Source organism: Monodon monoceros, unplaced genomic scaffold (assembly GCF_005190385.1).
Source record: "Monodon monoceros isolate NGI ecotype Baffin Bay Population unplaced genomic scaffold, NGI_Narwhal_1 Super_Scaffold_4, whole genome shotgun sequence".
Lineage (NCBI taxonomy): Eukaryota > Metazoa > Chordata > Mammalia > Artiodactyla > Monodontidae > Monodon > Monodon monoceros.
Window position 1 is genome coordinate 73,322,102 of NW_021703781.1, and position 25,114 is coordinate 73,347,215.

Sequence of the window (25,114 nt, forward strand, 5' to 3'; positions counted from 1 at the left end):
CCGAGAAAGAGAACCACCCAAATGACCCGCCGTTGACTGCAGACACACGAGGAACTCAGCTGAGACCAGCCCAAATTGCTGACCACAATTAGAATTATAACCTAAATTAATGAAAGTTGGTGTAAGCTGTTAAATTTTGGGGTGACTTGCTTCACCGAAGCAGGTAACTGATGCAGGTCCCATGGGAGTAGATGAAAAGGAGTCGTCTGCATCCTGCGAAGGCCTGGGCTGCTTGGGGTCGGGGGAGCAGCTGACAGCCAACAGCTGCCTGACACCAGGAAACCTCAGCAGCTAGGTCTTACCTTGAGGACGCCCTGGAGATCGGGTCCTGTAAGGAGAAAAGGAGGGAAGCCACCAAACAGAAATAGACTCACAGACTGAGAGAAAGAACTTATGGTTACCAGGGGGGAAGGGTGGGGGGGATGGATAGTTAAGGAGTTTGAGATTGACATGTACACACTGCTATATTTAAAATAGATAACCAACAAGGACCTACTGTATAGCACAGGGAACTCTGCTCAATACTCTGTAATAACCTAAATGGGAAAAGAATTTGAAAAAGAATAGATACATGTATACGTGTAACTGAATCACTCTGCTGTACATCTGAAACTAACACATTGTTAATCAACTCTGCTCCAACATAAAATAAAAATCTGGGGGCTTCCCTGGTGGCACAGTGGTTAAGAATCCGCCTGCCAGTGCAGGGGACATGGGTTCGAGCCCTGGTCCGGGAAGATTCCACATGCCGTGGAACAACTAAGCCCGTGCACCACAACTACTGAGCCTGCACTCTAGAGCCCACAAGGCACAATTACTGAGCCCACGTGCCACAACTACAGAAGCCCATGCGCCTAGAGCCCGTGCTCAGCAACAAGAGAAGCCACTGCAATGAGAAGCCTGTGCACCTCAAAGAAGAGTAGCCCCCACTCGCTGCAAATGGAGAAAGCCCGTGCACAGCAACGAAGACCCAACCCAGCCAAAAATAAGTAAATAAAATAAATAAATTTTTAAAAAATTAAAAATAAATAAAATTTAAAACTTTTTAAATCAAATTTTTTTAAAGCTAAGAAAAGAAAAGAATGAAAAAAAGAGAAAGAGGGAAGCCACCTGGGGCAGAGCTGCAGGAGTAATAAGGACCAGGGCACTCGGTTTCCATGGGGAATAAATAAACCTTTAATAATGGTGGGAAGCAACTTTGTGCATGTACTCCTTCCAGGCGCTGCCTTCTTCCAGGCAGCTGGCCTTTGACACATCACCGGGGTGGATTCCCCGTGATATAAAATCCTGATTCATCAGCATTAGGTCTCCAGGGAATTCGGCCAGGTGCAAAAGATTTCTGTTTGTTAAGCCAGCGATGGATCTTTCTGCTTTTTTTGGAGGGAGGAATGGTTTTAGATCATTTGGATGGTACGTTACACATTTTTTTGGCTCTTCTGACTTGAAAATTACGTTCATTTTTATTTCCTGTCTTTTCGTGGTTTTGCTCTCTGCCTCATCTCTCTTCTCTTGATGGGCATAGTCGCAGTGATCGGCGTCTCGGTCATCCTTGCCTTCCCCAGTTTTGTCCCTTGCCGGGAGGTCCAGGCCCCCTCCAGACAGAAGCAAAGAGCTCCTAAATCTTTCAATGTAGGGTAAAGGCTGCTTATTCCTCAGGGCTCGAGCGAGCTGCATTCGTTCTATGTGCTTGCTGACGTTCAGCCTCTCCCGCTGTGGCATTTTGAATTCCTCTGGGGGCACCATCACCTTCGCCGTCCATATTTTTTCTAGGGGTCCACAGGTGGCACAAGGAGGGGTGAGTTGCTTCCTATATTCCACCGCCCTTTTATAGTCTGAAGACAGCACCTGTAGTTCCTTGAGCATTTTCCGTTCTTCTTCTTGCTTATAAGTCAGAAACCTCCTGGCTGCTATGGTGTGAACACCGCCTAGACGCTGACAACGGGAAAGGGATGGTTAAAATCTCAACGGGACAGGAGTAGGGGGGACCCACAGGAACAACTACCTAGTGGCACCTTCACCCTCCATCGCTGAGGGTGCCCGAGCCCCTGGGTAGTGAGAAAGAGCACAGATCTTCGGGGTTAGATGAGCCTGGGTTCAACTCCTGACTCTCCTTCTTACCTACTATGAATTTGAAAGAATTTTATTGATCTTACAGGCCCCTGTGAGGTCTCCATAAGATATATATGAAAGCAACTAGTGCAAGATAAGGGCTTGAGAAAAGGCAGCTTCCGTGATTTGTTATCACTTGTAGTTATATTCCTACTTGGGACTTCGAAATAAGAGAGTATTTTGCTTTTGCTATGCAGGTGTGGAAGCCACTAGCACACAACGGCCAAGTAGTGGCCAACTCCAGTCTGCTGTTTGGGAGACTTACATCTCTATTGCTGGTGGTTTTTGAACCTCTGGCTCCCCTAGCCTAACTGCCTGGCTTCCATGGGGCTTCCCTGTGTATAAATTTCACAGCACTTACTAGGATCTCTTTTTCCAAGGGGGAGTATTTTCCGAGGGCAATGCGTGGGTCTGATTTGTAGAATTTGGTCCATATCCTGGAAGGCAGAGGGGTGTATTAGAACTCGGAAAGGGTCATCCTAGTTTTCCCTTTGGAATGGGAAATCTCACAAAGGGTGATTCTACATTAGTCAGGGCAGGGTCACTGTGACCAGGGTTTCTACAGCCTTAGAGTGGGCTCCTCCACTTGGCCTTGTTCTGACATGGGTGGGAAGGAATAGACCAGAAGCACAGGTCATACTCACCCCAATGGTGAAGCAGAACATGGATCCCCCTGGCAGCACAGGGAGTCTTTATCCTGAAAGGAATCGCTTATATTGAATACTTGGACTGGTGTTCCATTCTTATTTGACTTCCCCTCTGTAGTCATCCTTTCTTGGGCCCTTGAATCTCTAGCCCTCTGTTTTCCAGTCTTCTGACAGCCATTCTCCCATTCTCTGATCATACTCTGGCAATAGGCTAAGATGGGAGGTGTCAGTGCCTGGAGTTTCTTTGTAAGACAGTTTTAATGGGAACCCAAGGGACAGTCACAAACTTCTTGCATCATAACTGGCCTACGTGGAGCTATTGTGAGGTCTGAGTTTAGGCAACAAATGACCCCTTGGGGTGAAATGGACACACACTACCATGCTCCTGGCGTGTTGGGGTCTAGAGGAATAGAGTGGGCAGAGAGTGTGGCTGGGAGGTGATCTGGCCACGTCACTGCCACTTATGTGCCCATAAAGACTGCTCGGTTCTTTCAGGATGAAGGCTCATCAGCTAACGTCTCTCCCTGCTGTTGGCTTCGCCTCTCCAATCTTAGCTCCGATCTTAGTTCCTCATGCTCCGTCCATGAACTCTATCTATGGTTCTTGGAATCAGCTTCTAGACATGCTCCCCCCTGTCTCAAATACCTCTCTCCCCCTAGACAACTTGCTTGTCTTTCAGGGCCCAGCTTAACTATTGCTTCCTCTGAAGATTTCCTTGCAGAATAAATTATCCCTTGGCCCACATTCTCACAGCACTTCCTGTATCATGCTATAGTGCTTTGTCACGTATTGACTTGGTTGTCCAATAAATAGGTCTGTCTCTCCCTCTGCTCAAAGGCAGGTGCCAATAGCATCTTGTTCTTTGCACTGGGGTTGTTTATCATGGGATCTAGTATAGAGCAGATGTTCAGCCTGTTGACCTAATAAGCAATCATCTTGGGTTCCTGCCCAAAAGTGGGGTCAAGAGTGTTGCTGCTGGGAATGTATATTGGCACAATCCTGTAGAAAGTAATTAGGCAATATATACCAAAAGTTACAAGTGTGTTTACCCTTTGACCCAGCAATTACACGTATAAAATAAAATACGCACAAGTTTGTCAGTGCAGCCTTGTGTGAGATGACAAACCTAATGGGAAACTCAAATGTCCATTAACAGGTGACTGGCTCTAGAGAGTTATGTTTGACCATACAATGGAATACGATATAGGAGTAATAGGACTATAGAAGTAATAAAAAGATCTTAATTTATTTGGAAATATCGCTGAGAAATATTGTTCGTGCAAAAAGCAAGGTGCAAAAGTATATAAATTGTAGACGACTTTTTTGTGTTGGAAAGGAAACTTGTATTTGCATAAAGAAACTCTAGAATAATACATACCAAAAAAATGATAAAAATGGTTACCAGAGGTGGGTACCTGGCAGATGAGGAAGAGGTGGGAATGAGCCTTTTCATTGTGTACATTATTATTTCGTCTTGAATTTTAGAACAATGTAAGCATACTACCTATTGAAAACGTAAGTTTAAAAAGTAAAGAAGCAGCTTATGGAAGAAGTTGTCTCTGACAAGTACTGGTCCTAAAGCTTTCCTTTGCTTCTACCAGGAAACATCCCCAAATGGGGATATTTAGAGCTCAGTCCAGTGCTCGTACCGATGCCAGCCACCCAAAATACATTGGTGCTCCTCTTACCTGGGCAAGTTCAGTTACCTGGAACAGCTGTGAACCTGGAAATAGCAACAAGTGCCTCTGAGCCTCCTGCCCTGTATTCATTGACTCACACATTTGTCCTACAGTCAACTGCTTGCACAAGCCACACAACACCTGGCACATTGCAAGCACTCAACAAATATTTGTGGAACAACCAATGAATGATACATGATAGAATATTATGGGCCTATCAAAAAATCAAGTCTTTGTCAAATTTCCAATAATATGCTCATGATGTAATGTGATGTTTTAAAAAGAGAGAATACAAAACTTATATAGAGTATGATCCGGATGCTGTCAATATACAAATATGCAGGAGGAAAAAAGACTGGAAGGAAATTCACAGAGACATCTGCAGTGGACTGTGGGATGATGGGGGATATTCTAGGGCTGGCCATGTACCAGCAGCCTGGTTACCTCCAGGTATTGAGATGGAGAAGCTATGGCCTTGTCCCAGCAGGTCCAGGTAGAAAAGGGTGGCACTGTCAGGACTCAGCTCCTCCAGGCATCAGGGAAAAGGAGAGTGAGAAAGGGCACCCTGCCACTCTGCCCAGAAGTGATGTCACCATGGCAATGATAGGTTTGGGGTGGGATCTGGAGACAGAGAGAAATTTATTTTAAGGAATTAACATACATGAGTGTGGGCTGGAATATCCAAAATCTGCAGGGTAGTCCAGCAGGCTGGAGACCCAGAGAGAGCCCATGTCGAAATTCAAGTCCACCGGCGGAATTTCCTCTTGTTCAGGGGACATAAGTCTTTGTTCTCTTCAGGCCTGATTGGATGAGGCCCACCATCATTATGGAGCAATGGGCAATCTGCTTTACTCAAAGTATGCTGATTTAAATGTTAATCTCATCCAAAAACACCTTCACAGAATAGGATTTCCCTGGTGGTACAGTGGTTAAGAATCCGCCTGCCAATACAGGGGACACGGGTTCGAGCCCTGGTCTGGGAAAATCCCACATGCCGTGGAGCAACTAAGCCCGTGCACCACAACTACTGAGCCTGCACTCTAGAGCCCGTGAGCCAAAACTACTGAGCCCACGTGCCATAACTACTGAAGCCCGAGCAACTACAGCCTGTGCTCTGCAACAAAGAGAAGCCACCTTCTCTTCAAAGAGAAGACTCATTTATTAATCAGTCTTCTGTTGTTTACATTTAGGCTGGTTTTTTTAAAATTTGGGGCACATTCTTGTCATGTTTCCTTGCACTTATTCTGTCAGGTGCATACCTAAGAGTGGAATTGCTGAGCCCTAGGATACGTGTAGCTTTGATTTCCTAGAGAATTCTCAGCTCTATTCCAAAGTGTCTCTACAATTCACCATTCCACCAGTAAAGTATGAGAATTCACTCTTGCCAACACTAATGGGTATCTTGTGATATCTCACTGTGGCTTTAATTTGCACTTTCTGATTACAAATGAGGTTGAACACTTTTTCTATTGCCCGTTGAGATTACCCTTAGTGAAATGTCTATTCAGCAAGTCTTTCGTCTATTTTTTCTAATACTTTTTTCTTATTGATATGTACAACTTCTTTACATATTCTTGATATAAGCCCTTTGCCAGTAACCTGTGTTGCAAATATCGGCTCCTATTCGAGACTGGCCTCTCTCCTTTCTTACTTTGATGCCAGCTACACTCCAATTTATGAGTCTTCTCCTTGATGGTTAGTGCTTTTCATGACTTGTTTAAGAAATCATTTCCTATCCTAGGTAGGAATGATACTCTACTATATTATACTGCATATATATTTATGAGTTCTCTTATATTATTCTCTAAAAACGTTTTTCTTTTGAACTTTCTTAACTTCCTACCCTCATCTTATTAACTTTAATGTTCATTTTCTACCTCTTTTTCTTTAAGTACATTTTCCAATTTATTATTATAATGGCTATCAAGGAGCATGTGTACATGTGTGTGTTTGCGTGTGTGTGTGTTTGTGTGTGCAAGTCATACACAAAAAGTCCGGGCTTCTCCTCCCCCCCTTGCCACATCCGTCCCTTCAGTCACCTCCTAGGCTCTGGCTCCCTCTGGTGGATCTTGCCACTCACTGAAAGATGGCTCTGCAAAGACCCACCAGCCATCCCCCTACCCCTGGGCTAAGATTCCCTATGGAGATAGCCCCCTTGGTTATGAGAATGGTGCTCCTTTCTAACATTGCATTATATCCAGACTTTATATGAGAAGCTGTGTGCCTTAAAATCATAGTTCCCATTACAAAGCCGTTGGCTCTGGGCAGACCAGCCTCCTGGACAGTCTTCTAGGTCAGTGCTTCTCCAACATTAATGTGCATATAACCCTCCGGGGAGATCTAATTAAAATGCAGAGATTCGGCAGATTTGGGGTGGAACCTAAAGATCTGCACCTCTAACAACTTCCCAGGGGATGCCAATGCTGCTGGTCCAAGAGGAACAAAGTTGCAACTCAATGTGTGGGACTCCTCAGCACGAGGTGCTACTCAAAGTGTGGCTAGGGGGCCAGCAGCAGTGGTATAACCTGGGAGCAGGTTGGAAATGAAGAATTTCAGGCCTTGTCCCAGATCAACTGAGTCACAATCTGCAATTCAACAAGCTCCCCAGGTGAATCCCACACACAGAAAAGTGTGAAAGGCAGCTGGTTGGCCCCGTGAGGAATCAGATGACACACAACCTCCACATGGACCCCCATGGAGTCAGCCCAGAGGACTTGTGGTCAGGATTCACCTGCTGTGCACCAACCTGTTTCTAAAATCCAGTTTCCCAGACTTACAGATATTGAAAACAAACTTATGTTTACCAAAGCGGGAGCAAGAGGGAGAGGTATAAATCAGGAGCTTGGGATGAACATACACACACTACTATATATAAGATAGATAACCAACAAGGACCTACTGTATAGCACAGGGAGCTCTACTCAATATTCTGGGATAACCTATATGAGAAAAGAATCTAAAAAAGAACAACTGTATGTATATGTATAACTGGACCACTTTGCTGTACAACTGAAACTAACACAACATTGTAAATCAATTATACTCCAATAAAATTAAAATTAAAAAATGAATCCAGTTTCCAGCTTCCTGTCTGCTTCCTCTTGGCATAAGGATTGAGGAGATGCTGGCTCAAGCAGAGTTGTTACAAATAGTTACTTAGGAATAAATAGGTCCACTTTTGGAGCCTCTTTGGGAGGTCCACCCAGAACAGTGGAAACCTATGGATAAGGCGAGGCCTGTTTCCATTTAGACCTCTGGGGAATGCTTGGTCACATGGAGGTGTCAGAAGCAGGGTCTCTAATTCTTTTTTTCTGACTGAGGGGGAACAGATTATTATCTGGGGAAGGTCAAGTCCCAAAAGGGTGATCTAATCAGACCTCAGAATCTAGGCCAGGATGACGATATTCCTGCCTGCATGTGTTTTTTATTTTTTCCCACCAGAATTTCAGGCCCACCAAGGAGGACTCCCCCTCCCCAGTGGAATCTGTCCCACGGAGGTGAGTTGAGGTAACAGACACCAGGGCACAAGAAGGAGGGTCTTCCCTAGCCCTTCCCTCACCGATTAACGCAGACCACTGTGCAACACCACCTTCTCAGTCTGAAAGGAGGCTTTGAGAATTCTCCTTTGGCTGCCTGTCTTGCTATTAAGATCCTACCCGAGAGAGTCTGATAGGGTGTGGCCTGGGCATTGGGATGTTTGGATGCCCTCCAGGTGGTCCTACCATGTGGGTTAAGAATTACTGTCCTATAGCGATCTGTAGTTATCTTTATTACTATCTCACTCCTCCCATTAGAATGTAAGCTCCAAGAGACCAGGAACTTTTAAAATCTTATTTATTGCTATTTTCGCAGTCCCAGCATGGTCTGTGACACATAGAAGGCACTCAATAAATATTTGTGGAATGAAAAAAAAAATAGCTAAGATAGCACTGGAAGTGAACCAAGAAGCCCTGGGCCATAGGATATACTTTACCTACCATAAAATTTGCCTGTTTTAGACATGCAATTCAATGATTTTTAATAAATTTGCTGAATTGTATAATTCACAATCCAGTTTTGGAATATTTCCCCGAAAAGATCTCTCATGGTCATTTATAGTTAATCCCCTGGCAACCACTAGTCTACTTTCTATCTCGACAGATTTGCGTTCAAGTGTTTTCTTTTTTCTTTTTTTTTTTTTTGCGGTACGGGGGCCTCTCACTGCTGTGGCCTCTCCCGTTGCGACGCACAGGCTCAGCGGCCACGGCCCTCGTGTGGGATCTTCCCGGACCGGGGAAGGAACCCGGGTCCACTGCATCGGCAGGCGGACTCTCAACCACTGCGCCACCAGGGAAGCCCAAGTGTTTTCTTTTTAAAATGACCCCTTTCTAGCTTCAAATTACCCTCGCCTCCTTGGCTTTCTGCTGTAGGATGCGTTGGGTTTTTTTGTTGTCCCTCTGTCACCACTAGAGGCACTGCTAAATCCGTGCTCAGGAAACCTGCCCTCTTCCCATGAAGCCGGAAGTACCTGCCTAGGCTTGTAGCTGGGATAATGCCTGAACTCACTTGGAGAATCAGGCTGAAGATCATCTTACCTTTCCGTAGGCTAATGCAGAAACAACTTAGCAGTTCCAAGACTCTATCAGATTATGGAGGGAGGGTGTTAATTGCGGTTTCCCTTATCTTTAAATAACAACTTCCTGTATTAGCCTGGCGTGCAGATGGTGCCAGGCAAACCAGACCATGATTCTGCTGGTCACACTGCAACCAGACAAAGCAGGAGACCAGGGGATGGACAGCTTCCTGTATCTGGAACGCTCCTTCCCGCCTGTCACTCCTTGTGAAATCTGGACACAGATAAAATAAGAGAAAAGACCCCCCTTTCTGGGGCCACAGCAAGTCAAGACTGTAGGACTGTGGTGTTACTCTCCCTCCATGATGGGGAGGAGTGGGAAAGGGGATGGGTTAGGCTGGGGAAGGGTATGACTAGGCAGAGTCTGGGCTCCATTCCTGTCTTGTGCCCATGTCCCCCTGACATCTTATTTAGCTCTGTCCCCTGTCTGGGTTGCTACAAACTCTAACTGAGAAGTAAACAACCAGAAAGAGAATGTGAGAGAAAAGGAGCTGGCCACGTCTGGGAGGTACATCCCAACTAGCTCACCAGATGCAGGGCTCACCAGGGTGCTCATTCGACCTGTGGAGAGTTAAAAAAAAAAAAAAGGGATGAAGAGGAGTTACTCAGGGTCATGTGATCTAGTGGCAGAGCTGAGTCCCCAGGGCAAGGAGGAGCCACCAAATACAGAGGCAAAGACCTGGCACATTTAGGGTCGGGATATAGTGATGGAAAGAGACTGGCATTTGACTGGTAGGTGGACAAACTTTTCACTTTTTCTTCTCTTATGCACAGAAGCCCCCTAGACAGTGGACTAACCATTAAATGTCTGCTCTGCACATTTTGCAAGTATTGACATTACTGGCAAAAGCTGCCCATTATAGATGCACGTTACAGGGGTATCAAAGCAGGATACTTAAGTCTACTTAAATGTCTGCTTGAATGTAATACTCTGTAAGGGAGAACATTTTTCTCTGGATATGCTTTCTTTGGTACTCACACATTCATACATATGTTCATGTGTGCACGCATGCCTCCACTCAAGCACGCCATGAGCTCAACTCTGCTAGATGTTGAGGAAACACAGAGGAACAAGACAGGACAGGGTCTCTCTTTTGCAGAAGATCTCACAAAATGGGGTGACACAGGTATACAGAAGGTCAGTGTAGAATATAATAATGCACATTATAACTGGTGCAAGAAAGGTGGTATTCTGGCAACATTGGGAAGATTCTTAACAGCCAGGGGCTCAGAGAAACTTCCCATGGGGCAAACTATGGGTGTTCAGAGATAAGGTGCATGAGAATTTGGGGAAAGGCTATGCAAGTTTATCCACCTCCCGGGCTTTCTATTAATTTTTGGCCTGGAATAGACTCTACAAACTGCAGCGGGCCTGGAGCAGTAGAGGAGATGGGTGAAGAGAAGCAGGTTGAGGGCATTTGCTGAGTGGGGTGAGTCAGTGTTGGCGAGAGGTCTCTGCCCGGCTGCAGGGGAGAGTTGATCTCTCACACGGGCCTCTCCCTTCTGCAGTGGAACAAAAGTAGGAATGAGATTTGCCAACAGGAGGAAGGAAGTAAAATTTGCTGTTGTCCCACGGGGGTTTCCGTCATCCTGGAATCCCAGAGTCTTGCATCTGCTCGGTGGCCTCTCTGGAGCACTCACCGCTGTCGGACCCCAGCACCAGACAGTCTCAGCTGGAGACGCCAGGTCTGGCCACTCAGCTCCTCTCTGCCCTGTCCCTCCAGAAGAGTCCCTGGGGCCAGTGCTCTACCCCCAGGGGGACTTCACAGTTGAACTTCCCAGTTCCCAGCCTGACTTGGGGAAGGAGCAATCTCACCTTTGTATCCAGTATGTAACTTTATGCCAGGAACCTAAAGAGACAGAATTTGGGTAGACCCAGGGTCCTGTGGAACAAGTTGGAACCAGATGAAGGAAGAAGTCTGAAGTAAGAGCTCTGCACTGTCTCTATGTCAGAATTTACTAATCCTGCGTTACTCCGGCATTTAATTTATCTGAGTGGGGATGTGTCAGGATCACCTTTAATAAAAGGATCATTTTGAACATGAAAAGTGGTGCTCGTCTACAGCACTGGCACTCAGACTTGGAAAGTGCAGATTCTTTGTTACAACAGGAAACATTTGAGAATTGTTCTTGGCTTAAGGTGAGGGTGAGGGTCCAGCAGGTCTGAGACATCAGACAAGGAAGGTAGAACGCGCCTTCAGCTCCTCCCAATGCAAACATCGCTCACATCTCTTTCTGGCAGGACTCTCATTCTTTGTCTCTGTGACTCAAGGTGATGGTAATATTTTAAATGGGTCTTTTCATATGCACGTCACTCAGACTGCATCTTTCAAGGTGGCACATAAACAATGTGACATTTGGAGAGAAGCGGAAAACAGAAACAGGCTTTTTAAAAAGTACGCATACAGGGCTTCCCTGGTGGCGCAGTGGTTGAGAGTCCGCCTGCCGATGCAGGGGACACAGGTTCGAGCCCCGGTCTGGGAAGATCCCACATGCCGCAGAGCGACTGGGCCCGTGAGCCATGGCCGCTGAGCCTGCGCGTCCGGAGCCTGTGCTCCGCAACGGGAGAGGCCAAAACAGTGAGAGGCCCGCGTACTGCAAAAAACAAACAAACAAAAAAAACAACCACTTAGTTGTCTGTCACGGTTTTGTGGGGCAGGGCTTGGATGGGACAGTCTTCCAATCCACATACCACTGAGCAGGGTCACCTAGTGGCTGGTTTGTACAGTCCAGGACAGCTGCACTCCAATGCCTGGGGTCCTGGTGGAGCCCTGGAGGGCTCAGCCAAGGGCCCTCTTCCTTTCCAGGCAGTCTCAGGGCCTCTTCACATTCCCAAGGTCTCTCCAGGTAATCAGACCTCTTAAGGGGTGGCTCAGGGTGCCACGAGCAAGCCACGGTTCCCAGAGACAGGAAGTGGAAGCTGCCAGTGTCTTAAGGCACAGCATCGCTTCTGCCATACTCTGCTGGTCAGAGCTGTCACAGAGCCCACCCAGGTTCAAGGGAGGGAACCCACCTCGTGACGAGAGGCACGTCCGAGAATCTGTGGCCTTCTTTAACCTACCACAGGAATTCTCTCAGCACCTTCAGACTTTTCTCAGTTTGCACTAAGTACATGGACATTTCTAAGGAGACCCTTTACATTTTGCTAACCTAGTAGATGAGACTATTTTCCCCTGGAGGTCATCAGTATCTCCTTTTTTCTTCTCCTTCTGGGTCTTTCCACAGCTTCTCAGGATCGCGTAACAGGTAGTCGCTTGTTTTAAATTGACATGGTAATAACTCCATGCCAAGAGAACCATCATAGGAGATGCCAGGCGGTGTGTTCAGGAAAAGGCACAAAGAGGCTGGTGTAGCGTGGCTGAGGGGCTGCTTCCTTGCTGCTCAAGCCCATCCTGCTGCAGCCCCTTCCACAAGAAGGCAGGGCAGCCAGGACTCAATCGGAGGAGCGTCTCTGTCCTCACTGCAGCCTTGCCGAGGGGCGTGGCATTAGTACTTCTAATGCCTGTAAATGCTGATTTCTTGGTTTATGATTTTTTAAAAAAACTTTTGTTGAAGTTTAGTTGATGCACAATATTATATGTTACAGGTATATGATAGAGTGATTTACAATTTTTAAAGGTTATACTCCATTTATAGTTATTATGAAATATTGGCTATATTCCCCACATTGTGTAGCTTATTTCATACATAACAGTTTGTACCTCTTACTCCCCTACCTGTATATTGCCCCTCCCCACTTCTCTCTCCCCACTGGTAACCACTACTTTGTTCCCTATATCTGTGAGTCTGCTAAGAAGCACGTTTTTAATGAAAATAACTGGATAGAAGTAGCAGAATAAATGCCGACATCCATATATAATGAAGGGGAACAATAAGTTTTGTATAAAATTGTAAATGCTGACTTTCAGGCTGGGAAGGGGGCGTGTGGATTTGCCCAGGTCAGAGTAGGCAGGAGGGTGACAAGGGACTTGAAGAGAAGGTGGCTCGGTCCGTCTGGCCGTTCTCAGCCTGCTGCCTCTGGGCACCGTCCAGCAGCAGACACCCATGACGGGCACCAGCTCATCACCCCCTGCCAGCTCCCCGGGGTTTCAGCATCAAGCATGACGAGGCCCAGTTATTGTAACCTACAAGCGCAGTCAACACTAGTGCTCTGTGCCCATCACCACTTCCCACCATCCATCGTGGGAAAGGCCAGGAATCTGTGTGACTCCAGGAGGAGGTGGGCAGGGGAGAACAGAAAGAAGAAAGTTAAGCATCTTCATAATTTGGCCACAAGGTCAATAAAACATTATGTTTTCAAATTTCCTCTAAAATAATTTGACAATTCTAAGTTTTCTACTTTTTTGTGTGGCATGCTGCTTTACATACGTATGTTTGTGTGTGTGTATCAATTGATATTAATATGACAACTAGTACGGAAGAATTAGATTTTACTTGTTTAATTCTTTTTTTTAATAAAATGTATTTATTTATTTATTTATTTTTGGCTGCGTTGGGTCTTCACTGCTGCGCGCGGGCTTTCTCTAGTTGCAGCAAGCGGGAGCTACTCTTCGTTGCAGTGCATGGGCTTCTCATTGCGGTGGCTTCTCTTGTTGCGGAGCATGGGCTCTAGGCGCACAGGCTTCAGTAGTTGTGGCACGTGGGCTCAGTAGTTGTGGCTTGCAGGCTCTAGAGCGCAGGCTCGGTAGTTGTGGCGCACGGGCTTAGTTGCTCCACAGCATGTAGGATCTTCCTGGACCAGGGCTCGAACCCGTGTCCCCTGCATTGGCAGGCAGATTCTTAACCACTGCACCACCAGGAAAGCCCCTTGTTTAATTCTTATAAATCCAAAACCTGTAAGTTTCAGTTGCAGTAGATACTGAGTTGAAGAAAACACAATCTACCCAGAAAATGTGATGAAAAAGTAATGAAAGGGAGGTCCCAGTCATAACCTCCCAAAACAGTCCATCCCACCCCCATTCCCTCCATCTCAGATTCCTCAGACCCAAACCTCGTCAGACTCACCCCTTCCCCAGGCATGTCCAGCCTCAGTCTCTGTCTCTCTTTCCCAAACCCTCATGTCGATCTGCTCTGCCTCTCTCCCAGCAAGCAAGAACCCTTCCACTTTAGAAAGAGCGAGGAGAGAGTAAACAGACAGGACAAAGATAATATTTTCTTCATCAGAGGATAGAGGGAGGGGGAAAGGCCGGGAGCTCTCATGCATTAATACTTTTTGACCCATAAGAATTAGATTGAATGGACTCTCCTTCCCAGGAGACATTTAGGCTAAAGATCCATCCGACGGCAGCCTGACTCCACCAGGCCGCTGGCTGTGAGGCAGTCGTTAGTGGGATCACATAAGTGATGCCATGGAGGCACATCCTGGCGTCCTTTATCCTGTCATTTCAGGAGGAAGTAACTCTTGTGGAGGGGTCATTTCTAGTGTCTCTGGCTCATTTTCCAGTCCGCTGCATCCAGGAGACTACCCAACAGACGTCCAGTGTGTTTGGGAGATCCACGTGGATAAAAAATTCCGCATAGAACTCATGATTCCAACTTTGAAGTAAGAAAACAACTTTTAAAGGGAAGAGTCCACCTAAATAAGAGTATGGCCTTGTGAAATCATAATAAAGATGTTTCTTTTAGTGGGAAACATTTAGGGGCAAAACCAGAAGAATGCCAAATTCTTTCCAGTTTGAAGCTGGAGTTGTTTTTGTAGTGCTATCCAATGAGCTACTTCTAGCTTGAAAAATTCAATAAGTGGTTTATTAACATATTTGACTTAACATTCCTATGATGGTTTTTCTTTTGATTTTTTTCTAAAAATATCCTTATCAGCTTTGCCCTCACTATACACTGGGTACCAATATTTATTCTCTTAGACTTTCTTTTTCTTTACATTTTAAACAAGCTTAAAAATTAAGAGGCTTTCCATACACATACATTAGCTGGCTACTCCAGCCTTGAGCCTCACATCCTCTAAATGTTGCCACAGAGTGAAAGGGGATGGTAGAGTCATTGCCTCATCTCTGATATAAAAAGGATAGAATTTCCTAAGTCATTGCCATTTTTTAACCTTCAGGACATAAAGTAATAGCTGACTTGTTTTAGTGTGCTCAGATTCTGTACTATGTATTGTGTATGCTTTGTCATGTTCCAGCATCACTTTAGCCCTACGATAGATGTCCTTCTCATCCCAATTAGAGACAAAGAAGCTGAGGCTCAGAGAGGTTAACTAACTGGCCCAAGGCCAACCTTCTAGTCCTATTGGATGTAAATGGCCTAGCTCTTCACCAGTATATGGTTCTGTAAGCAGAGTCTGTACAAAGCCCTTCTTCTTGTTGTCTGTGACACACATCATGCTACAAACACAACAATACTGCGAAATGCTATGAAAATCCCCCTTTATCATGCACTGAATTGTTGCTCGGTCCATGGAGTCCAACATGCCCTGTGACAAATGATATCCTAGAAACACATTATCTTTGTTGACTAAAACCCTAAGGACATAGCCCACAATGAAGTGAGAGCCTTGAACCCAAACCTCTAAAGCCTGTCATGTTATCAGTTATCCATTTCTTCAAAATCAGCTCTCATACACATCCTTTTGGATAATTACCAAAGTGCAAATACTCTTCTACATGCTGACATTATTTTAATTTTATTTTTTTAATATCTATTTATTTATTTATTATGGCTGCACCGGGTCTTAGTTGTGGCATGCAGGATCTTCCTTGCAGCATGCGGGCTCTTAGTTGCGGCATGCGGGATCTAGTGCTCTGACCAGGGATGGAACCTGGGCCCCCTGCATTGGGAGCACGCAGTCTTAACCACTGGACCACCAGGGAAGTCCCTATTTTTATTGTAAAATCAAGTTTTTTCTCCCCAAGAATTTGGGTATGAAAAATGTTGTGAAATACAGAGGTAGGAAAATCAGGCTGTGATGTTGGTTACATGCTGATCACTGGGATGATTTTACTGTTCAGATTTTATTTGCAGTGTATATTCGCATTTCCTAATGTTCCGTGTAAGCTGTGATTGGCCAAAACCGTTATGATTTTTAAATTTCTATTACTAAGTTGTAACCATAAGCCTCACACATTCCTCAAAGATAATAAGAGTTCTGTTAATAAGGCATCTGAAAAAGTTAATTGATATTTTATATATTAATATGCAAGTTAAAGTATAATCCAACTATTTAATCCTGTGATTGTCATACTTTTCAAACTTTAAGATCTAGGATGCCCTAACCTGCCGCTAACCCTCCGCTGTGATTCCCCCAGGCTGGAAGACATCCTTGGATGCCCATATGACTCACTTGAAATCTTTGACGGCCCCAGGATTGCCTGCTGTCCATGGGCAAATTCTGTGCCTCAGTAGCTGTGATGTTTTTCTCCTCCTCCGACATCAGGACTGTGGTGTTCGGAAGTGATTCTGTGATCACCAACAGTGGCTTTTATGCTCTTTTCAATGCAATTCCGCAGGGTGAAAGAGAGTCAGGTGGGAAGCTTCAAGCAGGTTTTTGGCCCTGAAAAGACAGAACAGTTTTCTAATTTAAGGGATTCCCCTATTAGCAGAGGCCTGGGATTCAGGTGTAAAAGCACACACACACACACACACACACATAAGCCCTGCTGCATCGCTGCTAGATTTTTCCATTAAGAGGGCCTCATGAGCGATGAAATAAGGCAGTGACGTGCAGCCTGTATGTTGAACGGACAGGCGGGCTCCTCTCCACAGCTGCATCCGGCGCTGCCGGCTGCCTGGGAACTGTCCAGGGTGCTGAAATGTAAAAGTCAAACTTGCAAGAATTCTCTTCCCCTCCACCAGCTGGTTCACTCTACATCTTGCCTGCATTGGACCCTAGACTCACCCAAATAAGAGGCCTGGGGACTCCTTAATGGATGGATGCTATAGCCTGTCATTCCAGGACCAGGTCCAGTTTGCACCCAGAAAGCATACTTACCTGCCGATTGTGGGGCCCCAGTAACTCAGGTCATTAGGAATTCGGGTGGAAACTCTCTGGGTGTATTTTGAAGCTGGGGGGTGTTTGTTTCTGAGTAAGGGAATTCCTTATATATTTTACCTTCAAAAGCATGCTTGAGATCTTGCCCTGGGGAGGCTAAATAAGGTCCAGCATTTGAAATCCAGACCATTCATTGACTCAAGATCATCATTTTCTCATCCAATAATCTTCACTAAGGTCCTACTCTGTGTCAGGCCCAGTTATAAGTGCTGGGGACACGGTAAACAGTACAATGTCCTTCCCTCGTGGAGTTTACAGTAGCGTGGATTTGGGTGAGTGGGGAAGGATCAAGACATAAGAAACAAGTAAATAAACAAGATGATTTGGGGGGTAGTGATAAGGCTGGGAATACAGAGCCAGATGGGATAGAAGACAGTGCCTGGGGTGGAGGAGGTGCTATTGTGGATTGGATGGGGATGGCGGCCTTGCTGAGGAGGTTATATGTGATGAGTGACCATGAAGGGGCATTCTAGGCAGAGAGAATAGCAATGCAAGGGCTACTCCCAGGGAGGAAAGAGTTGGACATATTAGAGAAACTGAAAGGCCAGGGTGGCAGAGCCTGTGGACACAGTAAGGGAAGACTGTCCCTAGGGCGTCTCCAGGAGACCACAGGTGACTCCAGCTGGACACAGCCCGTCAGTCCAGAAAAAGCCATTCCCTTTGGGCTTTATGAAGTCCTAGACACCCTTGTGACCAAGTGCCTTCAGGGGACTAAATCTACACTTATCCAAGCACTTATCCAAGACATGTCCAAAGAAGCAGCTGGGAACCCATTTCCCCAGGAACCCAGCTCTGCAAGATCCGCAGAACCCAAGGTGTGCTGGGGCTAAGCACTGTGCCTTATAGTCACACTCTTGTTGGCTTGTCACCTCTGAGATACATGCTGCTAGAAGCCCCATTTTACAAATGAGGAAACTGGGGCCCAGGGAGATGAAATAACTTGTCAAAGGTTACACAACTAGGGAGCAGTAGAGCTGGGATCCAAACCCGCCTCTGTCTCACTCTTAAGCCCTTACGGAATCAAGACAGCCTTAAGGCTTCATTCTTGCATTTATTTCCCTTAGCCACAAATACGGGAGCTAGAAATCCTTCTTACTTAAAACTCCCTACACTCAAAAATAAAATCCTGGGCTTCCCTGGTGGCGCAGTGGTTGGGAGTCCGCCTGCCGATGCAGGGGACATGGGTTCACACCCCGTTCTGGGAGGATCCCACATGCCGCGGAGCGGCTGAGCCTGTGAGCCATGGCCGCTGAGCCTGCGCGTCCGGAGCCTGTGCTCTGCAACGGGAGAGGCCACAGCAGTGAGAGGCCCGCGTACCGCAAAAAATAAATAAATAAATAAAATCCTGCTTTGTTTAGAAGATGGACCAGAGCTGCGGCTGGTGGGTGGTTCTGGACAGTGCTCAGGACGCCTGGAGATCCTCCATGAGGGGCCTGGGGCACCGTGTGTGACCACCTATGGGACCTGAATGAAGCTGAGGTCGTGCGCCGACAGCTGGGGTATGGAAGGGCCGTCGCTGCCCCTGGAACGGCCCACTTCAGCCTGGGCTCTGGAGACATCCTCCTGGACAACATTCAGTGTTCGGGAAGCGAGAACCACCTTGGCCAGTGTCCCAGCTCTGGCTGGTAGACCACAATTGTGGTCACCATGAGGATGCTGGCGTCATCTGCTCAGATACCTCTCCTCCTGCGGCAGGTTCTTTCTGGTCTTTCAGCATCTCGGGTGGAAGGTGTGCACAGAGCAGGGCCAGGTGACCAGACAGATGAATGTCCCTTCAGCCGGGCTGGTAGAGAATGCTGAGAGCCACGCTCTCTTCTGAACACACACTCCAGGGCCACACAATTTTCTGGTCCTGTTCCTTGCAGCTTCTCTCAGGTCTGGAACTGCTTCTCCAGAGTCTAAACATGCCCTGTTCTTGCTTGTGTAAGACGAAGTCTGCCTGTTTGGGACTTGCCCACACTAGAAAGCCACCACTTGTCTTTATAAAATTTAACTTAGATTTCCTAAATTTACCTCTTTTTAATGCATGCAGATGCAGGGGACTGGGTTCCAGATGTGATTCCTGCACCCCCAGGTAGGTCTGACACTGAACCCATTATCTCTGCAAAGTGAATAAGAAATTTAACCTTGGGACTTCCCTGGTGGTTCAGTGGTTAAGAATCCGCCTGCCAATGCAGGGGACATGGGTTCGATCCCTGCTCTGGGAAGATCCCACATGCCGCGGAGTAGCTAAGCCCGTGCGCCACAACTACTAAGCCTGCGCTCTAGAGCCCGCAAGCCACAACTACTGAGCCCATGTGCCACAACTACTGAAGCCTGCGCGCCTAGAGCCCGTGCTCCCCAACAAGAGAAACCACCGCAATGAGAAGCCCACATACCGCAACAAAGAGTAGCCCCCGCTCGCCGCAACTAGAGAAAGCCCGTGCATAGCAATGAAGACCCAATGCAGCCAAAAATAAATAAATAAATTTATATTAAAAAAGAAAAAAAAAGAAATCTAACCTCTGTCTGGACCCAGACACTGGAATCACCCAGAGAGCTTTAAAAGCTCCCGATGCTCAAGCTGCACCCCAGACCGGTCACATCAGCACTTCTGGGGTCACAGCCAGTCATCAGTGGTATTTAAAGCTTCCTGTGTGATTCCAACATGCAGCCAAGGCTGAGAACCAGGGGCATGGTCAACGAGCTAAAAGTCACATTTCCCAAATGAAATGGCATCTGAAACTCTCCTCTCTGGACAACAGATCACAGAGCGGCGGGAGGGGACGGAAAGAGGATGGTTCCATCACAGTGGCTGAGAAGAGGGTTGATACAGAGAGGAAGGAGGAAAGGTTTACCTCTCAGGGATACGAATTAGAGAGTGAAAGCATGCAAGTAAACAAAGAAGCACTGAATGTTGAACTCTCCCAGTGGGTAGAAAGCAGACTGGGGAAGTGAAAACACTTGGGGCTCCTCTGTGGGCCTCCTGGCTTAGCCAACACAGCAGGAATAGAGAAAGGTACACCTTCTTCAGGTAACCTACTCAAAGTCGATGTGCAGCAGTGACCTCCTAACTCAGACTCCTGCTGCATCAGAGCACCTACGGTCCTGCCTCCTGCGTCTGCCTGCCTCTCCAGGACAAGTTCCCAGCCACTTGCTTCCCTGCTCACTGGCACCCTGGGCCCCACACACCCTCCTCCCAGCCTTACCCAGTGGCTGGTGCCACTCTCTGCCCTCAGTGGTGGCCTGGGTCGGGGAAAGTCGGGGTCAGGGGTGCTCCTTGCAGTGTTTGGGGGCCAGGCGAGGTGGCTAGCAGCTGTCCCTACCTGGGGCTGGCACCACTATGGTGCATTTGGAGAGACACGCATTGGGAGCCTCTTACCCACTCCAGTCCAGGTTCCGAGGGCATCCCAGGTGGAAGTTGCCATCCCTTGTAGGTTGCCCTTCTGGTGCGGGTTGCAGAGGCAGAACTATGGGAAGGGGCCCGTCTTACTTCATTGGAATACTTGTCCAACCTACCTTTCCCCACCATGGCTCTCAACTTTCCGGGTCTGAAAGCTGCATTGTCCCTCTGCATTTTGGCACCTGATAAATTTCTATAGGCACTGTGGCGTGTTCATAAGCCCAGATGTTACTGTAGGTGATGCCTCATGACTGGTCAGTCTCAGGACAGCCCTTGGGTTGGTGGGCCCCAGCACAGAAGAGAAAACAAATCATGTGACTGTGTGTTGTCTGTGATTTCCTGGTGAATCACTGCAAGAAGGGGAGAGGTTGCATCTCAGATCAGGGAGAAAAGAGGAATGAGTGTGTCCACACCATATATTAAGATTCAAGAGTAGTAGCAGCTTCATTCATTTGTACCTAGGTATTGATATAAGGTGATGTTATCGTGCCAAGCTTTTTCCTGATTGTTTTGGTTCTGATTTTTGCAGCTGCCATTCCCCAAGCACCTATCCCACAAGGTAACTCTTCCACTGAAAGTATAACCTATAAAGGGTGGAATCATGGTGATAATTCATAAAAGTAGAATAGACGTCTGCTGTCCTGCCTGCATGAGGGGAAGGAGGTGGTGGGACGGAGCCCTCACAAGTAGATGGATTGTCCGCATCTTAGTTGGGCTGGTTTGCACGACAGGAAGCCGGGGAGAGCATTAAGGATGTGTCACTGGACACCCCACACCTGCCATGTACGTATCCAATCCGTTTCCAGTCTCACCTACAGTCGTAGGGTCCTGCCTACCTGTCATACATCTCTCCTCCTCCCTCACCCCCTCTCAGGGCACAGCCACACACCAGCCAAGCCACAACCATGTCTACACCAGCCAAGCCACAACCACATCTACACCAGCCAAGCCACAACCGCGTCTACACCAGCACGATCCCCTCCCAGTTTGTGATTCACTTCCGAGCTTGCTGGAGTTCTGGATTCTGTACTTGGGAAAATGCACGTTGCGTGCCTGAAGAACCCAGCCCCGGCTCTCTCGTTTGTTTTCACAGGAGGAAGTCACTTTTGTGGGGGAGTCATTTCAAGTCTGTCCGGCTCCTTCTCCAGGAAGAGTGTATAGCCACAAAATCATTTTTGTAGGTACATTTAACAATGTAACATGTCCCAAAGCAAGATCCCTATGCTATTCATCTATTCTTTCACATCCCTGTTTAGGCACATGCCAAGAAAACCCAAAACCAACATACTTGGTATTTTTGGAGGTTGAATTCATTCAAACCACCTGCATGATGCTAAGTGACCACTTCAACTCCATGCTTCGCAGTTTGTCTCTTTGGTTGTGCAGACCATGGTCTTTCTTATCCCTTTCGCTCTAAAAATTCTAGTTTTCATCTCAGAGGTTTCTGCCCCAGAAACCATGCTAGAACCCCCCGGGTGTCTGGGAGGAGAGCAGGCCCCAGACATTTCCAGGCCAGCAGGGAGAACCCTGCAGCTGTCCTCTCTAGCCTTGGCTGGCCCAGCTCCCCCTGCAAACCTCATGTGCTGACCACAGCGCTGGGGCCAGAGGACACAGAAGTCAGGAACCACCTGCAGTGGTGACCAGCCCCAGGCCACCTATGGGAAAAACACCACTATAAAAAGGTCCTCCTGTATCTGATTTCAGTCAGTGAATGAGCAACCTTTTAGGTGCCGAGGACACAGCAGCCAACAAGACCGACAGGGCCACTGCTCCATGGCTCTTACATTCGAGAGAAGGGAGAGAGGCACTGGATAAACACACAAATGAGAGTCCTTTATAGTGAAAAGGGCTAAGAAGATAATCAATCAAGGAAGAGGCTAGAAAATGCTTTGGGGTGCCACTTTGAATAGGGTGGTCAAAGAGCCGAGGCCTGAACAAGGAGCTGGAGCCAAGTACAGAGGAACAAGGGCTCCAGGCAGGGGGTCAGCCAGTGCAGAGCCCCCAAGCCGACAGCCAGCTTGGAGAGCTCGAGGGAGAGACTCAGGCCCAGCAGCCACGGGAAGCCCAAAGTTCGGCTGGAAGTGGGCAGGGCCATGTGGTCCTGAAGTTTAGCTTTCCTTCTTAGCTGTGTCCTCTCAACAAGGGTGACATCCCCTTCAAGGGGGAAGACAGACATTGATTCTCAGAAGCAAAAAAAAGGAAAACAAGGCAGATCAGTGAGAAACACTGCTGTAAGCTGACAGGGCAGTCCTTGGAGGGTTTCAAGGCAGACTGTCACTGGATCTGAGTTGCACAAGCCAACGCTTCCTGGAACAAACGTCCCTGGGCAGAGTGAGTCTCTGGCGACCCACCAGGCTACAGGAAGGGGGCTGCCAGAGGCAGTGGCCCCTGCTCATCAGCCTTCAGCACCCCCTTGGCCCCTTCAAGTCATGTTGGATTTAAAGGAACATGGCTGAGCATGAAGGTCAGCAGGGCCAGGCCCACAGCTCACAGGGAGCCAGGGCTGACCTGGGGTCAAGAGCAGGGAGGAGCAGTGGAAGAATCCAGCAGCCAGCGTGGACCTCCCACCCCACTTCACATCCCACGGCCTGGCCCTCGCAGGAGGGAAGACGGGAGTCCAGACTCACATACTAGGGGCTCGCTGTATGCACCCCCAACTCCCAAAAACAAGGACATAAGGTCACCCATCATGGCCTCAGGTAACTGCAAGGTCATGCCCGAGGCCTCATGCCCTCCAGCTTCTCAGAAAACTGGCTCCAAGTGGGGGACATGAAGCAGAGGTCTCTGCTCATGAAGAAAGTACTTGTCAGGGAGCCAGGAGCACTGGTCACCAAGCTGCCTCTCTCCTCCCAGGAAAGCCTCGGCTCTCTCAACTACTCCAACTCCATCAGAGGCCAGACACAGGGCCACCCTGGCCAAGTCATTGTACGGCACAAGGTGCCTCAGCTCACGTTCACCTGCAAGGTGGATGGCCCGTTAGCAGTTGAAATTGTCCCTGGGGCTGACGTCCCAAGGGAGAATGCCAGCTACGATGTGTCCATATCATTTCTCGAGTTGCCCACGTCCCAGCACGTGGGGAGCATGGGGCCGCACTACGCCAGCCAGAGCAAAGAGGTCTTCCTCCAGGTCACACTCCATAGCCCCAATCCCTGCCTGCGGCTCTTTGTGGATACCTGTGTGGCTTCTCCAGATCCTGGTGATTTTACAACTGTCAAGTATGATTTGATCCAACGAGGGTAAGGAAAATAGCAGGCCCTCGCTGGTTGACTGTTATATTTACGTGGCATTCTTTTGGGGACCTGTGGCTTCTTAACTGGTAGTCCTAAACCATAACATTGCGCAGAGAGTCCTCATCATGCCCCAGAAGCAGAGCCCGGGCCCTCACCATCCCTCTCATTCTAGTTGGGGACAAACAATCACAGGAAGTCTAGACAACTTCCCTTGAATCCCCAAAGAGTCCTGGGCAGAACCCTCGCTGTCTCAGACTCTGCTGTCTCATCCCAGCCTTTCATACCCATGCCCCGCTTCTCTTTAAGTTTTATAACTGTATTACACTCCCCATTCCTCAGGATATTTGGCCTACACTGATGGGCTGGTGGGTTACCCCAGGCTAGGCTCTTACAGTGATGAGATTTATTCTGGTGCCTTTGGTTAAACAAAGGATTTGCCAAGTTAGAACTCTGACAAGTTGTTTGCCTTTATAGCTCCCATGTCCCCCAACCAAGGCAAAATGCTTATGGATGGGTAACTGGCAACCAGTGTGAAGATAACAAAACCCATCACTTACTGATGGCAGCTGCAGAGTAGTGAGAGCCACAGCAGCCTAAAGCCCGTGAGAAGCATCGTGGTGCCTGTTTCCAAAAAGCCAGTGAGGGGCAAGAGGCAGCACCTTCCAGAGGCAGTGTGAGCCATGGTGCAGGAGGTGCACAGATGTGGCACTAAACTGCACTGAGTCAGAGTGAGAAAGCTCTTCCCTTTTCAATTCTCCCTTTTCAAAATATATCAAGGAGAGGGAGTTCCCTGGAGGTCCAGTGGTTTAAGAATCAGCACTTTCGCTGCCATGGCCCAGGTTCAACCCCTGGTCAGGAAACTAAGATCCTGCAAGCCACGTGGCACAGCCAAAAAAATATTATACACATATAGGAGAGAGGCTGGAATTTAACAACTGACATACTTTTCTTCTGCTTATTTTAGGTTTAATTTGCTCTCCTTTCTCTAGTTTCCTAAGGTGGAAGTTTAGATTATTGATTTTAGATCTTTCTTCTTTCAAATACATTAACTTAATGCTATAAATCTCCCTCTACACATTGCTTTAGCTGCATCCCACAAATTCTGGTAAATTGTATATTCATTTTCACTTCGTTTGAAAGATTTAATTTCTCTTGAGACTTTTTCTTTGATCTTTGGGTTACTTGGTGTTGTTTAATTTCCAAATATTTAGGATTTTTCCAGCAACCTTTCTGTTATTGATTTCTAGATTAATCCCAAAGTGATCTGAAGATGTATTTTCTGTGATTCCTATTCTCTTCAATTTGTTATGGTGGTTTTTTATGGTCCAGAATGTAGTCTATCTTGGTGAATGTTCCATGTGGGCTGGAGAAGAATGTGTATTATGCTGTTGTTGAAGTGTTCTATAAATGTCAGTTAGGTCTGGCTGATTGGTGGTGCTGTTTGGGTCAT

General features: G+C 47.3%; 1 protein-coding gene across 3 annotated transcripts; it reads right to left on the bottom strand.

The window, feature by feature from the left end:
- Positions 1 to 1,152: 1,152 nt before the first annotated feature.
- On the bottom strand, positions 1,153 to 16,550 carry CUNH10orf120 (chromosome unknown C10orf120 homolog). Of its 3 annotated transcripts, none has more exons than XM_029245529.1 (4): positions 16,345 to 16,550; positions 2,754 to 2,967; positions 2,471 to 2,546; positions 1,153 to 1,932 (listed from the first exon to the last, which is right to left on the bottom strand). In XM_029245529.1, exons 2-4 carry the CDS (start codon positions 2,951 to 2,953, stop codon positions 1,177 to 1,179), a joined length of 1,032 nt encoding a protein of 343 aa, XP_029101362.1. In that variant the 5' UTR covers positions 2,954 to 2,967; positions 16,345 to 16,550; the 3' UTR covers positions 1,153 to 1,176. The 3 variants fall into 3 exon arrangements, with proteins under 3 accessions (XP_029101362.1, XP_029101364.1, XP_029101361.1); XM_029245531.1 differs by lacking the exon at positions 16,345 to 16,550 and adding an exon at positions 4,445 to 4,632 and having other exon boundaries at positions 2,754 to 2,806; XM_029245528.1 differs by lacking the exon at positions 16,345 to 16,550 and having other exon boundaries at positions 2,754 to 4,632.
- Positions 16,551 to 25,114: the final 8,564 nt, after the last annotated feature.

Coding starts and splice junctions, on each gene's coding strand:
- CUNH10orf120 (XM_029245529.1), bottom strand. CDS start 2,953: ATGATCAGAGAATGGGAGAATGGCTGTCAGAAGACTGGAAAACAGAGG. Junction 2,547..2,753: donor TGTTCTGCTTCACCATTGGG/GTGAGTATGACC, acceptor TCTGCCTTCCAG/GATATGGACCAAATTCTACA. Junction 1,933..2,470: donor CCTTGGAAAAAGAGATCCTA/GTAAGTGCTGTG, acceptor TCCCGTTGTCAG/CGTCTAGGCGGTGTTCACAC.